The sequence below is a fragment of the Macrobrachium nipponense genome, chromosome 1 (assembly GCF_015104395.2).
Source record: "Macrobrachium nipponense isolate FS-2020 chromosome 1, ASM1510439v2, whole genome shotgun sequence".
In the NCBI taxonomy this organism is placed as follows: Eukaryota; Metazoa; Arthropoda; class Malacostraca; order Decapoda; family Palaemonidae; genus Macrobrachium; species Macrobrachium nipponense.
The window spans coordinates 89,142,768-89,155,802 of NC_087200.1; the positions used below are offsets into that span (position 1 = coordinate 89,142,768).

At 44.6% G+C, this 13,035-nt stretch overlaps 1 protein-coding gene across 1 annotated transcript in view; it reads right to left on the minus strand.

The window, feature by feature from the left end:
- The window catches only part of LOC135219445 (spindle assembly abnormal protein 6 homolog), a gene marked incomplete in the record, with an annotated part of 207,012 nt that overhangs the window by 176,594 nt on the left and 17,383 nt on the right, over positions 1–13,035 (minus strand). The window contains 1 exon segment of the mRNA XM_064256236.1: positions 478–643. Coding sequence (XP_064112306.1) covers positions 478–630 — 153 coding nt within the window.

Here is a 13,035-nt window from a genome sequence, read left to right on the forward strand (position 1 = left end):
GCACACACTATCTGAATTCTGGACATCGACACTGATCAGTCTTAGGAACATGGAAATCATTAGGCCTCATCTATCTTAGAACAGTAAAAATTTTAATCAATGCAGAAGTCAGCATCCATCAACCACAGATATACTTAGCAATAATTTAACATCAGCCAAGGTGAAAAGGGCGCAAGCAGATGTCTGTTCAATAATGCAGCCAATGAAAAAAGCAACACCATCAGTCAAGCAAGTAGGTGGTCCACCCACCCCCTCACTCACCTTATACTATTCAGCTACCTTGCTACAAAGTTTCAATAACCACAACAACTTCACACAAGGTAATCCTAATAGACAAAGGTTTTTATTCTCATAGCAACAAAGTATTACATTACGGTAGAATTCTTTTAAAGCTTATGACAAATTAGGCTTTCAGTTCCTACAACCTAATGGGATATTTAAAAAGTTTTACAGTAGAACATGTAAAGCAAAGCTTACTCTGGATCCAGCAGCCTTATCACCTAGTTGAACCAAAAGCTTCAGAGACCGTGCAGATGCAGAAGAAAGAGAAGCACCATTTTCCAACACTCTCACTACAACTTCTCCATCAAACAATACTTTATTATTAATGTTAACTTTAAATGGTTCCATAGTTTATCTTGACCTGTGGAAGAAAAACTGATTAATACTACATCAATGGACACAGAAGGGTACAGGTATAAGACCTAATAAAAAAAATTTTTACTAAAAATTTTCAGTTTCCCAAGATAGCCAACAATTACAATAAATGCTTAAAGTTGATATATATATATATATATATTATTAATATTATATATATATATAATATATATATAGATTATAAATATATATTAATATATATTATTATATATATATATACTATAGGTATATATATATACAGTGGGTCCCCCGTATTCGCGTTCTCTGGAATCGCGGACTCACTGATTCGCGGATTTTTATCTGGACCATATCTACCCATTATTTGCGATGAATTCGCCTTTTCACAGGATTTTCCTACGATAAATAATCACTAATTAGTGTATTTTGATGTTATTTTCATGCCTAATTACATTTTTATGAAACAAAAATGATTTTAAAATACTAATATTGATCAATACTGTATTAGTAAGTTTAATAAGATTAAATATCACATAATAATTAATAATTCTCTCTCTCCCCCTTACAGGGATGTATGCTTTTCGTGTGATAAATTATTTACTAATTTTCTAATATTAATATTAATGTAAAGAGCAATCACTTCAATAAAGAAAATACTACATTGAATTAGTAAGATTTTAATTTATAAATTTTAAAAATTATGTAAGAATGAAGGAAATCCTAGTCTTCACGCATCTTTCTTTCAAACTCCAGGTCTCTCTCTCTCTCTCTCTCCTGAGATGAGAGATTTTTATGGTACACTATGTATAATATGTTTATTAATATTTTCATATGATAATAGTAATATTAATAATAATGATAATAATAATATAACTAATAACAAAAATCATTATGTATTTTACAATACAATATATTTAAATTTTAAAAATTATGTAAGAAGAAGATAGTCTCATCTTTCTTTCCCACTCCAGGCCTCTCTCTCTCTCTCTCTCCTACAGAGATATGGTACATAGTGATAATGATATATTTTCTATGAATATAGTCTAATAATAATAATGATAATAATAATAACTGTAATTACAAAAATCATATGTGAAAGTATTTTACAAATACTGAAAAAATCTCTCTCTCTCTCTTACAGAGATGTATGTTTTTTGGATGATAAATGATTTACTGATTTTCAAATATCAATCACCATCTGGTCTACACATACCATCTTGGAAAAGGGAGAACAACCAGACTCAATCCCAACAAGAGCATGGGTCAAAGCTAATGAAAATAAGGGGACAAGCAGAGGCCCCTCTGAAAACACTGATGGGGTCTCCCTCTGCTTTCACTTGTACTTCTTACTTTGGGTAGCCCTCAAGATACACTCAGACTGTACACTCCTAACCTTTCCTGCTAGAACAGTACGAACAAGAGCCATGTGAAAGGGCATGATTGGGTCTCCCTCTGCTTTCACTTATATTTCTTACTTTGGGTACCCCTCAAGATTCACTCAACACAGTTAGATGACTTTACACTCCTAACCTTTGCTGCTAAAACAGTACGAACAAGTGCCAATGTTAAAGGGCATGAACTTTGCACACAGACATTTATACCTAGGACTTTTACATTAACCATTCTTACAAAAAGAATCGTCAAGCATCATCATTTTTACAATAATCAAAGACTAATAAAAAACAAATTAGCCAGTCATCAACCTTTCAAACAATGATACAATATGTTATGCAACTTCAACAATGGCTAGGGTGAAAAGGAATGCAAGATATCTGTTCATCAAAGTGACTGAGAAAACAGTGAGGCTAGCAGCTGACTGAGTGGGTGTGTTTCATCACCCCTCACCTACCACTTGTTAGCCTAACTACCTTGTTACCAAGCTTCAATGACCAGACAAGCTCTGCAAAGGAAGTCCATAAAAAAGTTTGTATTTTAAAAGCAAAAAGACCCTTGACTGTATAAAATAAAACCTGGATTGACAGTTAGATAAGTGGGCAGATCCCTTACTATTCACCCACCTGCCAGATTTCAAGGATCAAGGATCAAACAAGCTGTTGCCAAAGTATATGTCTAAGTAAACACAAGGTTTGTATTCCTGTGCAAATAAATGGTTCTTCTGATAACTTTTGATGTGATTCTGACAAAACAAAGATTAATTTCTACTGTAAACAGTTGATTAACCAATTACAAACCCCCCATGTCTCAGGAAGCATAAAAATGATATTTTTATTTTAAGATAAATTTTTAAATATACTTACCTGGCAGTTATATACATAGCTATATTCTCTGACGTCACGACAGACTTTTCAAAACTCGCGGCAATCGCCGACCGTCGGTCAGGTGATCGTTACCCGTACGCCCTCTAGATAGTTACCTGGAAACCTCAGATTTTCTCGCCCTCTAGTCTCCTGAGGGGAGGTGGGTGGGTTTCTAATTGTATATAACTGCTAGGTAAGTATATTTAAAAATTTATCTTAAAATAAAAATATAATTTTTAAATATGTAACTGACCTGGCAGTTATATACATAGCTGATTGACACCTTTGGAGGAGGGTCAGAGACAGCAACATTGTTGTAAAACAACTACTTGATAGGTAACTAATGATTTTTTCCTGCTAAGGAAGCTGACTTGACAAATACTGCCTCTTTAGTCTGCTCTCCTTAGGAGCTCCAGCTAAGGGATGTGACCTGTGCAGCTGACGAGCTCAAAGGGGTTTGTCGATGGGACGTGACCTCTATGCGACAAAACCACCTATGCCCTTGATATGGGCTTAAACAGGCAATAGACCACCTAACCATCCAATCCTTGCATACAAGAGATTGAAATAACACACATATACACTAGACTGCTGAAGGTTTCCCCAAACCTTCAACATCAAGGGCCTAACATGTAGGATTAGAGGTATCAACTCCTTCCCCCAACACCGAGCCAGTGGCTACGAACGGTCCAAGGGTTCTGCAGTCTTCATAGACCGTTTCTATCTGTCTAAGATAGAAAGAAGAAAAAACGGAGCTGCTCCTCCAGTACATTGCGTCTAAAATAGCTTTTAGGGACTGATTCTTTCTAAATGCCATTGACGTCGAAACTGCTCGAACTTCATGGGCTTTTACCTTTAGAGCCTTGTATAAAGTTTCATTGCACTCAATGTGTGCTTCTTGAATCACACTTCTAATAAAGAAGGCCAAAGCGTTCTTTGACATAGGCCTCTTGGGGTCTTTAACAGAACACCATAAGTTGTCAAAAGTCCCCCTAATGTCCTTGCATCTCTGCAGGTAAACTTGTAATGCTCTTACTGGACAAAGAGTCCTTCCACGTTCCTGACCTGCAAAGTCTACAAGGCTGGGAGTCGTAAATGATCTAGGCCAAGGATTGGTTGGAGTCTCATTCTTGGCTAAGAAACCTAAAGTGGTCAAACAAACCGCTTTGGATCTGCTAATTCCCACCCTTTTGTCCATAGCTTGAATCTCGCTTACTCTCCTTGCACTAGCGAGAGCGACCAGAAAAAGAGTCTTCCTGGTTAAGTCCCTGAAAGAGCTTTCCTGTATTGGTTCGAACTTGCCAGACATTAAAAACCTTAACACTATGTCCAGATTCCATCCTGGTAGCTGTTCACTCTTTTGTTTCGTAGTATCAAAAGATCTAATTAGGTCGTGAAGATCTTGATTTCTAGACAAGTCCAGTCCTCTATGTCTAAATACTGATGCCAGCATGCTCCTGTATCCCTTAATCGTAGTCGTGGCTAGACCTAATTTAAGTTTTAAGTGAAGAAGGAAGTCTGCGATCTGGCTCACAGACGTGTTGGACGAGGACACCTTCTCTTTACACCAGTTTCTAAATACTACCTCCCACTTCAACTGGTAGACGTTGATGGTCGAAGCCCTCCTTGATCTGGCGATAGCTTTAGCTGCCTCTCACGAAAAGCCTCTAGCTCTAAGGAGCTTTTCGACAGTCGAAAGGCAGTTAGCTGTAGAGCGCGGGTATTCTTGTGATACCGTTTGAAGTGGGGTTGTCTGAGCAGATCTGGAAGCAACGGAAGGGTTCTTGGAACTTCCACTAGCCACTGCAACATCTCTGCGAACCAATCTTGTGTTGGCCAGTACAGGGCTATCAGGGTCATTCTGGCTCCTTTGGACTGTGCGAACTTCTTTAATACTTTGTGTAGCACTTTGAAGGGAGGGAAGGCGTATAGATCCAGCCCTTCCCAGTTCATGAGGAACGCGTCTACTGCTACTGCTTGTGGGTCTGGAACCGGGGAGCAGAACGTCTGCATCCTTCTTGTCTTGTTGGTCGCAAACAAGTCTATGGAAGGCTACCCCCATAACTTCCATAGCATTTTGCAAACCTCCAACTTGAGAGTCCATTCTGTTGGCAGGACCTGGTTTTTCGGGCCAAGAGGTCCGCTGTGACATTCAATTCTCCCTGAACAAATCTCGTTCGGAGGACGATATTTCTGTCCTTTGCCCATAGCAACAGATTCTTGGCTGTCTCGTTCAATGAGAAGGAGTGGGTGCCTCCTTGTTTCTTGACATTCGCTAGAGCAGTCACGTTGTCCATGCTTAATTCCACTACTTTGCCTGACACACACTCCTCGAATGCCTGAAGAGCTAGAAAAGCTGCCATCAGCTCTTTCTTGTTGATATGCCAAGTCCTTTCGGTTTCGTTCCATCGCCCTGAAATCTCTCTGTTCCCCAGTGTTGCTCCCCAACCTAGATCGTATGCTTTTGAGAACAGTATTAGCTGTAGGTTCACTTGTTGAAGTGATACTCCCTCTCCCAGCTTCGCTGGATCCAGCCATTACTTTAAATCTTCCTTGACCTCTGCTGAAATTGGGAAGGTGTCTGAAAGCCTTTGTTCCTTCCTTTTCCAATACTTGTTGAGGTAAAATTGCAGAGGCCTGAGGTGCAGTCTTCCCAGAGAGACGAACTGTTCGATCGAGGAAATGGTCCCCAAAAGACTCATCCATTCCCTCGCCGAACATTGTTGTCTCTCCAGGAATTCCTGCACCCGCTTTAGAAATCGGTCTTGATTCTCCTGGGAGGGAGAAGCCCGAAAATCCTGAGAGTTCATCAGAACTCCCAAATAAATGATCGAACGAGAAGGCTCCAAGTGAGACTTTTCCAAGTTCACCACTAACCTTAGTTCCTGTACTAGGTTCAAGGTTATTTCCATGTCCTCCAGACACTGTTTCTTGGAGCTGGCTCTGAGAAGCCAATCGTCTAGATAAAGTGAAATGCGGATTCCCCCTTCGTGCAGCCATCTGGCTACATTCACCATAATAGCCATGAATATTTGTAGCGCCGTGCTGTGCCCGAAGCAAAGAGCCCTGAACTGGAATACTCTTCCTTCGAATAAGAACCTGAGGTACTTCCGAGAGCTCGGGTGGATGGGGACATGAAAATAAGCGTCTTGCAGGTCTAATGGGACCATCCAATCCCCCGGTCTTAACGCCGATAGCACTGATTGCGTTGTCTCCATCATGAATTTCGTCTTCATGACGAAGGCGTTTAGGGCACTGACGTCCAGAACAGGCCTCCATCCTCCCGAGCTCTTGGGTACCAAGAACAGTCGATTGTAGAACCCCGGATTCTCTTGGGGTGAAACAGGTTCTATCGCCTTTTTTAAGAGCATAAGCTCTACTTGTTCTTTCAACACAAATCTCTTGTTGCTGTCCTTGTAATTCGCTGTTAAGTCGAGGGGATCTAAAACTATGGGAGGTTTGGTGTAAAACGGGATCTTGTAGCCCTCCCTGAGTATTTGAAGGGTCCAGTTGTCTGCCCCTCTGTCTCTCCAAGCTTCCCAAAACAAAGAAAGCCTGGCTCCTATTTGTGTCTGGAGGACTGTCTGATCATGGCCTCCTTTTGGAAGGGAGCTTGCCGCCTTTCCTGGAAGGCTTTCGAGTAGTTCCCGACGTACCTCGGGGCTGTTTTCCTCGAAAAAACTGTTGCGGCTGCTTCTCCTCTCTTGCTCTCTTGGCCGCAAACGAAGAAGGCAAAACCCCACTGGCTGCCTTCGATATTAGGTCCTGTGTTGTTTTCTGTGTCAGTGAAGTGGCAATATCTCTTATAATCTCTTGCGGAAAAAGAAACTTCGCAAAGGGGGCAAACAAAAGCTCTGCTCTCTGTACCTGCGTAACCCTTTAGCTGTAAAGGAGCAGAGGAGGGACCTTTTCTTCACGATGCCTGCCGTGAAAATCGCTGCCACTTCATTCGTTCCATCCCGTAACGCCTTGTCCATACAAGACATCACACTCAGAAGATTTGGTATGCCCGGTGAGTCCTTTTCTTCCACTTTCTTGGCGAGAGCACTCAAGAGACCAATTGAGAAAGTTCAGGACCTCAAAAACTCTAAACACGCCCTTCAGTAAATGATCGAACTCTTGCATCGACCACATCACCTTCGCAGCTGTTAAGGCGTGCCTACGATTGGCATCGACGATACAGGAGAAGTCTGCCTGAGAGGACGCAGGTACTCCCAGGCCCAAGACTTCCCCAGTCTCGTACCAAACATGTTATTGTCATGATACAGTAAAGTTTGTTCATACTTACCTGGCAGATATATATATAGCTGTATTCTCTGAAGTCTGTATTCTCCGAAGTCCGACAGAATTTCAAAACTCCCGGCACACGCAGTGGGCGGCCAGGTGGTTAGTACCCATTCCCGCCGCTGGGAGGCGGATATCAGGAACCATTCCCATCTTCTATTCAGATTTTCTATCCACTGTCCCCTGAGGGGAGGTGGGTGGGTACTTAATTATATATATGTGCCAGGTAAGTATGAACAAACTTTATTGTATCATGACAATAACATTTTGTTCATGAAACTTACCTGTCAGATATATATACTATAGCTGAATCCCACCATTGGAGGTGGGAAGGGACAGAATAGAAGGATTTTAGGAAACAAATTACATGCAGATGATTGACATCTTGGTTCCTTACCTGTTAGCATAGCTGACTTCGTGATTACTGTCACCCAAGTCTGCTTCTGCTTTACTAGTCTCCAGCAAGGTAGTGACCTATGTAGCTGGTGAGTTCTAGATGATCTGTCAACGGGAGCGTGACCACAATGTGACTAGACCATATTGACCATACTATGAGGGCAACGAAGCTAAAAACCACCACCTGACCTAACCTATCGAAGTTAGTCCCATAACTTCTAGGCTAAAGAAAGGGAAAGCGCCTCAAGCGACCAACCCTTCAACCATAAACCAACACCATAAAATCAAAAGCACACCTATCCCTTTTCTATAGGATAGGATTCGTGCTGCTTCCTGCCCCCAATAACATTTCTGCGGATATGTATGGTCCTAGCGACTCGCAGTTCTCATATGTCGTCTTCACATCCCGCAGGTAGTGTGAAGCGAACACAGTTGCTTCGCCAAAAAGTAGCACTAAGGATATCGCTGAGTGCCATATTCTTTTGAAATGCCATTGAGGTTGCGACAGCTCTTACCTCATGGGCTTTTACTTTCAAAAGTTTCAGATCACCATCTGGCCAGAACGCATGGGCCTCTCTGATGGTGCTTCTTAAAAAGAATGCCAGTGCATTTTTCGACATAGGGAAGTCGGGTCTCTTAACAGAGCACCATAGATTTTCTGAAGGACCCCGACAGTCTTTAGTCTTCTGCAAATAAAATTTGAGAGCCCTGACAGGGCACAGGACTCTCTCTGGCTCTCGTCCGATGAACTCTGCTAACCCCTTGATTTCAAAGGTCTTTGGCCAGGGGTTAGATGGGTTTTCATTCTTCGCTAAGAAGTTAGGATTCAGGGAGCACACTGCATTGTGTCCTCTGAAGCCCACATATTTACTCATTGCTTGAATTTCACTAACCCTTTTCGCCGTGGCAAGAGCGGTTAGGAAACTCGCCTTCTTGTAATGTCTTTCAACGAGGCAGCATGCAGAGGTTCTAACGGACCCGACATCAAGAACCTTAGAACTACGTCAAGGTTCCATGATGGGACCTTCAGTTGCAGTACTTTAGATGTTTCAAACGACCTCAAAAGATCGTGAAGGTCTTTATCATTTGTCAGGTCTAACCCTCTGTGACGGAAGACAGCTGACAGCATACTCTTATATCCTTTGATCGTTGGCACTGCAAGTCTGTCCACATTTCTCAAATGTAGGAGAAAATCAGCGATTTGGTTCAAAGAGGTCGTGGAGGAGGAAATACCTTTCTTCCTACACCACTTCCTGAAGACAGCCCACTTTGATTGATAAACCACTCGAGAGGAAGCTCTTCTCGCGTTGGCAATAGCCTCTGCCACTGGTCTTGAAAAACCTCTCGCTCTGGCCAACTTTTTGATAGTCTGAACGCAGTCAGACTCAGAGCGGAGAGGTTTCCGTGGTACCTCTCGAAGTGGGGCTGTCTGAGAAGATCGACTCTCTCTGGCAGGGTTCTCGGGAAGTCTACTAGAAGAGACATGACCTCTGTGAACCAATCGCTTGAAGGCCAAAAGGGGGCGATTAGTCATTCTCGCTCTTGGCGTAGACGTCCATCCCCGTCCAGTTCCCATAGGATGGCATCTATCGCTATCGCTTCCGGGTCGAGAACCAGTGAGCAATAAATCGGAAGCGTCATCGTTTTCGAGGTTGCGAAGAGATCGACTAGCGGGCGTCCCCATATCTTCCATAGTTCTTGGCAGACCTCTAGATGTAGGGTCCATTCTGTGGCAAGCATCTGATGTTGACAGCTTAAAAATTCCGCTCGGACATTTTGCACTCCTGAAATGAACCTCGTTAGGATCACTATGTTCCGAGCTTTCGTCCATAGGAGGATGTCTCTTGCTACCTCGAACAGGGATCGAGAGTGTGTCCCCCCCCCTGCTTCTTGATGTAAGCGAGAGCCGTGGTGTTGTCCAAGTTGATCTGGACAACTCGGCCCACCACTCGTTCTTCGAAGAATTGTAGAGCTAACCGAATAGCTTCCAACTCTTTTAAGTTTATGTGCCAGGACCTCTGTTCCCCTCTCCAGAGGCCTGACACTTCCTCCTTGCCTAGTGTTGCTCCCCAGCCCGCCATGGAGGCGTCTGAGAACAACACTAGGTCGGGGCTCAAAAGGTTGAGGGACAGTCCTTCCGAAAGCTTGAATGGATCTTGCCACCACTTCAGATGATCCTTGACCGCTTGTGAAATCACCAATGTCAAGTCTAGGTCTTGCTTGTCCTTCCAGTTTTCTGCTAGAAAAAACTGGAGTGGCCTGAGGTGCAACCTCCCCAGGGAAACAAACTTCTCCAGCGAAGAAATGGTTCCCAGCAAACTCATCCATTCCTTCGCCGAGCATGTTTCTTTCCCTAAGAAAGCTGACACTTTTCTTAAGCATTTCTGCTGACGTTCCTTTGATGGAAAAGCTAGAAAAAGCCGCTGAATCCATCTGAATCCCCAGATACACGATGGACTGCGTGGGGATCAGATGGGACTTCTCGTAATTGACTATTAGGCCCAGGGCCTTCATCAGCTGCAACGTCGTTCGAAGGTCCTCCAGGCACCTTGACTACGAAGACGATCTGATTAGCCAGTCGTCCAGGTAGAGCGAGACTCTTATCTTCGATAGATGAAGCCATTTTGCTACGTTCCGCATGAGGAAAGTGAATATCATCGGCGCCGTACTCAGACCAAAGCAAAGAGCCCTGAACTGGAAGACCTGCCCTTTTAAGACGAACCTCAGGAATTTCCTTGATTGAGGATGAATTGGGACGTGGAAATAAGCGTCTTGGAGGTCCAATGACACCATCCAATCTCCTGGTCTTAAAGCCCCTAGTACAGACTGAGACGTTTCCATCCTGAACTTTTCCTTCCTCACAAAAAGGTTCAGCCTGCTGACGTCTAGGACAGGCCTCCATCCCCCAGACTGCTTCGGAACCAGGAATAACCTGTTGTAGAAGCCTGGGGAATCTAACATTAGGACTTCTTCTACGGCTCTCTTCTCTAATATTTGGTCTAGAAGGTCGAGCAAAATCTGTTGCTTCTCCAGCTGGTATGAGGGAGACAGGTCTATAGGCTTCGTGCTCAAAGGAGGAGCAGAGAGGAAAGGGATCTTGTATCCTCTCTCGATTACATGAGGGACCAGGTGTCCGACCCTATCATCCTCCACGCATGAGCAAACAAGGTGAGTCTCGCACCGACAGGTGCCTGAAGGGCAGAAATGTCAATTTTTTCCTTTTTTACTTGAAGAGGCCTTGCCTCTAGAGAGCCCCCTTCCTCTCGAAAAACCTCTAGAGGAAGGTGCTCCACGAAAGGGCTTAAATTTCTTCTTGGGGGCTTGCACGGTTGAAGTAGAAGCCTGGGGTGTAGGACGTCTGGAAGACTGTGTCAAGAGGTCCTGCGTTGCTTTCTCCTGCAGATTAACCGACAGATCCTTAATCATGGACTGCGGGAAAAGATGTGTAGAGAAGGGGGCGAACAACAATTCTGCCTTCTGCGCAGGAGACATCGATTTTGCCGCAAAACTGCAGTACAGAGCTCTCTTTTTTAGCAGTCCGGTAGCAAAATGGGATGCTAATTCATCAGAGCCATCCCTTACTGCTCTATCCATGCAAGCCAGCACACTGGAAAGTTCTTCCAAAGAAATTGAGTCTTGACTTCTAGATTGTAAATCCAAGGCCCCCAAGCACCAATCCAAGAAGTTAAACACCTCTAGTGTCTTAAATATTCCTTTGAGATGATGATCTGTTTCTGACATAGTCCAGGAAACCTTCGCTGATGATAGGTAAGACCTCCTCGGAGCGTCAACTAAGTTTGCGAAATCGCCTTGAGAAGAAGACGGCGCTTTCAATCCCGCTTCTTCTCCCATCTCGTACCAGATTCCCGCTCTCCCGCTCAGTCTACATGGAGGAAGAGCAAAGGAAGTCTTGCCTTTTGCCTTCCTTGAGTCCATCCAATCTTGAATTCTCTTAAACGCCCTCTTCGCAGAGAGCGAAGTGGCCATTTTAACGAAGCCAGGAGCCTTCCTGGCCTTCGATGAGGCTAATTGTGAAGGGGAGAGCAAGGAACCGGCGCCTGAAACTTATCCGGGAACAAGTTCTTAAGAAGGTGCGTTAACGTCTTATAATACAGAAGACAGTTCTGACCAGATCCTTCTTCGTCTTCATCCAGTTATCTAGAGACTGAAGAGCTCTCTTCATAGAGATGGTCGGTCTCATTTTCAGAAAAGACGAAGACTTTGGCGCCTTGGAACTTGAAAAGAGAGAGCGCGGAGAAGGAGGAGCGGCAGGAGTTAAGAAATCTCCATATTCCTGAAGAAGAAGGGTTGTCAATACCTTGTAGCTTGAAAGTCCTTCTCTACCACAAGCCTCGTCTTCTGAATCCTCGTCAACAAAAGGATCAGAAGGCGAATCCGCCTTAAAGTCTGGGGGGTCTTCCCAAACATCTCTCTCTGCGGGAGACAAACTCCTAACCGGAGAGGGACTAAGAGTATGTACAGAGCCCCTCTGTAACAAAGCTGGCGTCTCGCACCTGGCTGGCTCCTCGCGCCTGACTGGCACCTCGCTCTTAACTGGCGCCTCGCGCCTGGTTGGAATCTCGCGCCTGACTGGCGCCTCGCGCCTGGCAGACGCTTCGCTGTAATAAGGATCCTCGCGCTTGGCTGGCGCTCCACGCCTGGCTGACGTCTCGTGCCTGAAAGAAGTCTCACGCTCGGTAAACATCTCACGCCTGGTTGACGCCTCACGTCTGGCTGGCACCTCGCGCCCGGCAGGAGAAAGACGACGAGACTTTTTGACAGGAAGTCTAACGTCCTTCTTACGAGGAGGATCTTTCGAAAGGACTCCGACCAACGAGGCTAACTGCTCTTGGACAGCTAAAAGGATCCTCTTGGAAGCCTCTCCAGCATCCTCTTCAATAGGAGGAGAGGGAGACCTCGAAGGAGTTTGACCAGCTCTGTCGGAACCGGGAGACGTCAAAACAACCTTCGCCTTCTTGATCGAGGAGGGAGCTTCATCAGAAAAGCGCTCAGGCCTTGAGTCAAACGAAGGCTCTTTCCAGTGCCTTTTCAGGGGCCTGGAAAGGTCCGAATCCTTCCACCCTCGTTTAGGTGAAGGAGAACCGGACGACGAGAAACGCTCTCGGAGGACGCTTTTTCTAAAGCGGTCCTGAGCAGTCTGTTGCGCTACAGAGCCTGCTGAAGGGACGCCTGACCGGTGGGGATTCTCCACAACCTCCGTAAGGCTTTCGACTTCTCCTCTGGGCTTTGGGAGCTTGGAAGAGGTCTAGGCCTGGAAGCGTCGCAGAGACGGTCAGACGCCCCCTCCACAACACTGGGGGCACTCACTTCACTTAACACGTCACTTTCACTATCCTTACCTTTCAGGGCAGCCATTTTGGATCTCATCCTTTGAAGTGTAGCCTTCAGATCAGCGATCTCAGAAGCCGAATCTGAATGCAAAGCCTGTGAGGGCCCTGATAAAGAGGGAGAATCAAATACA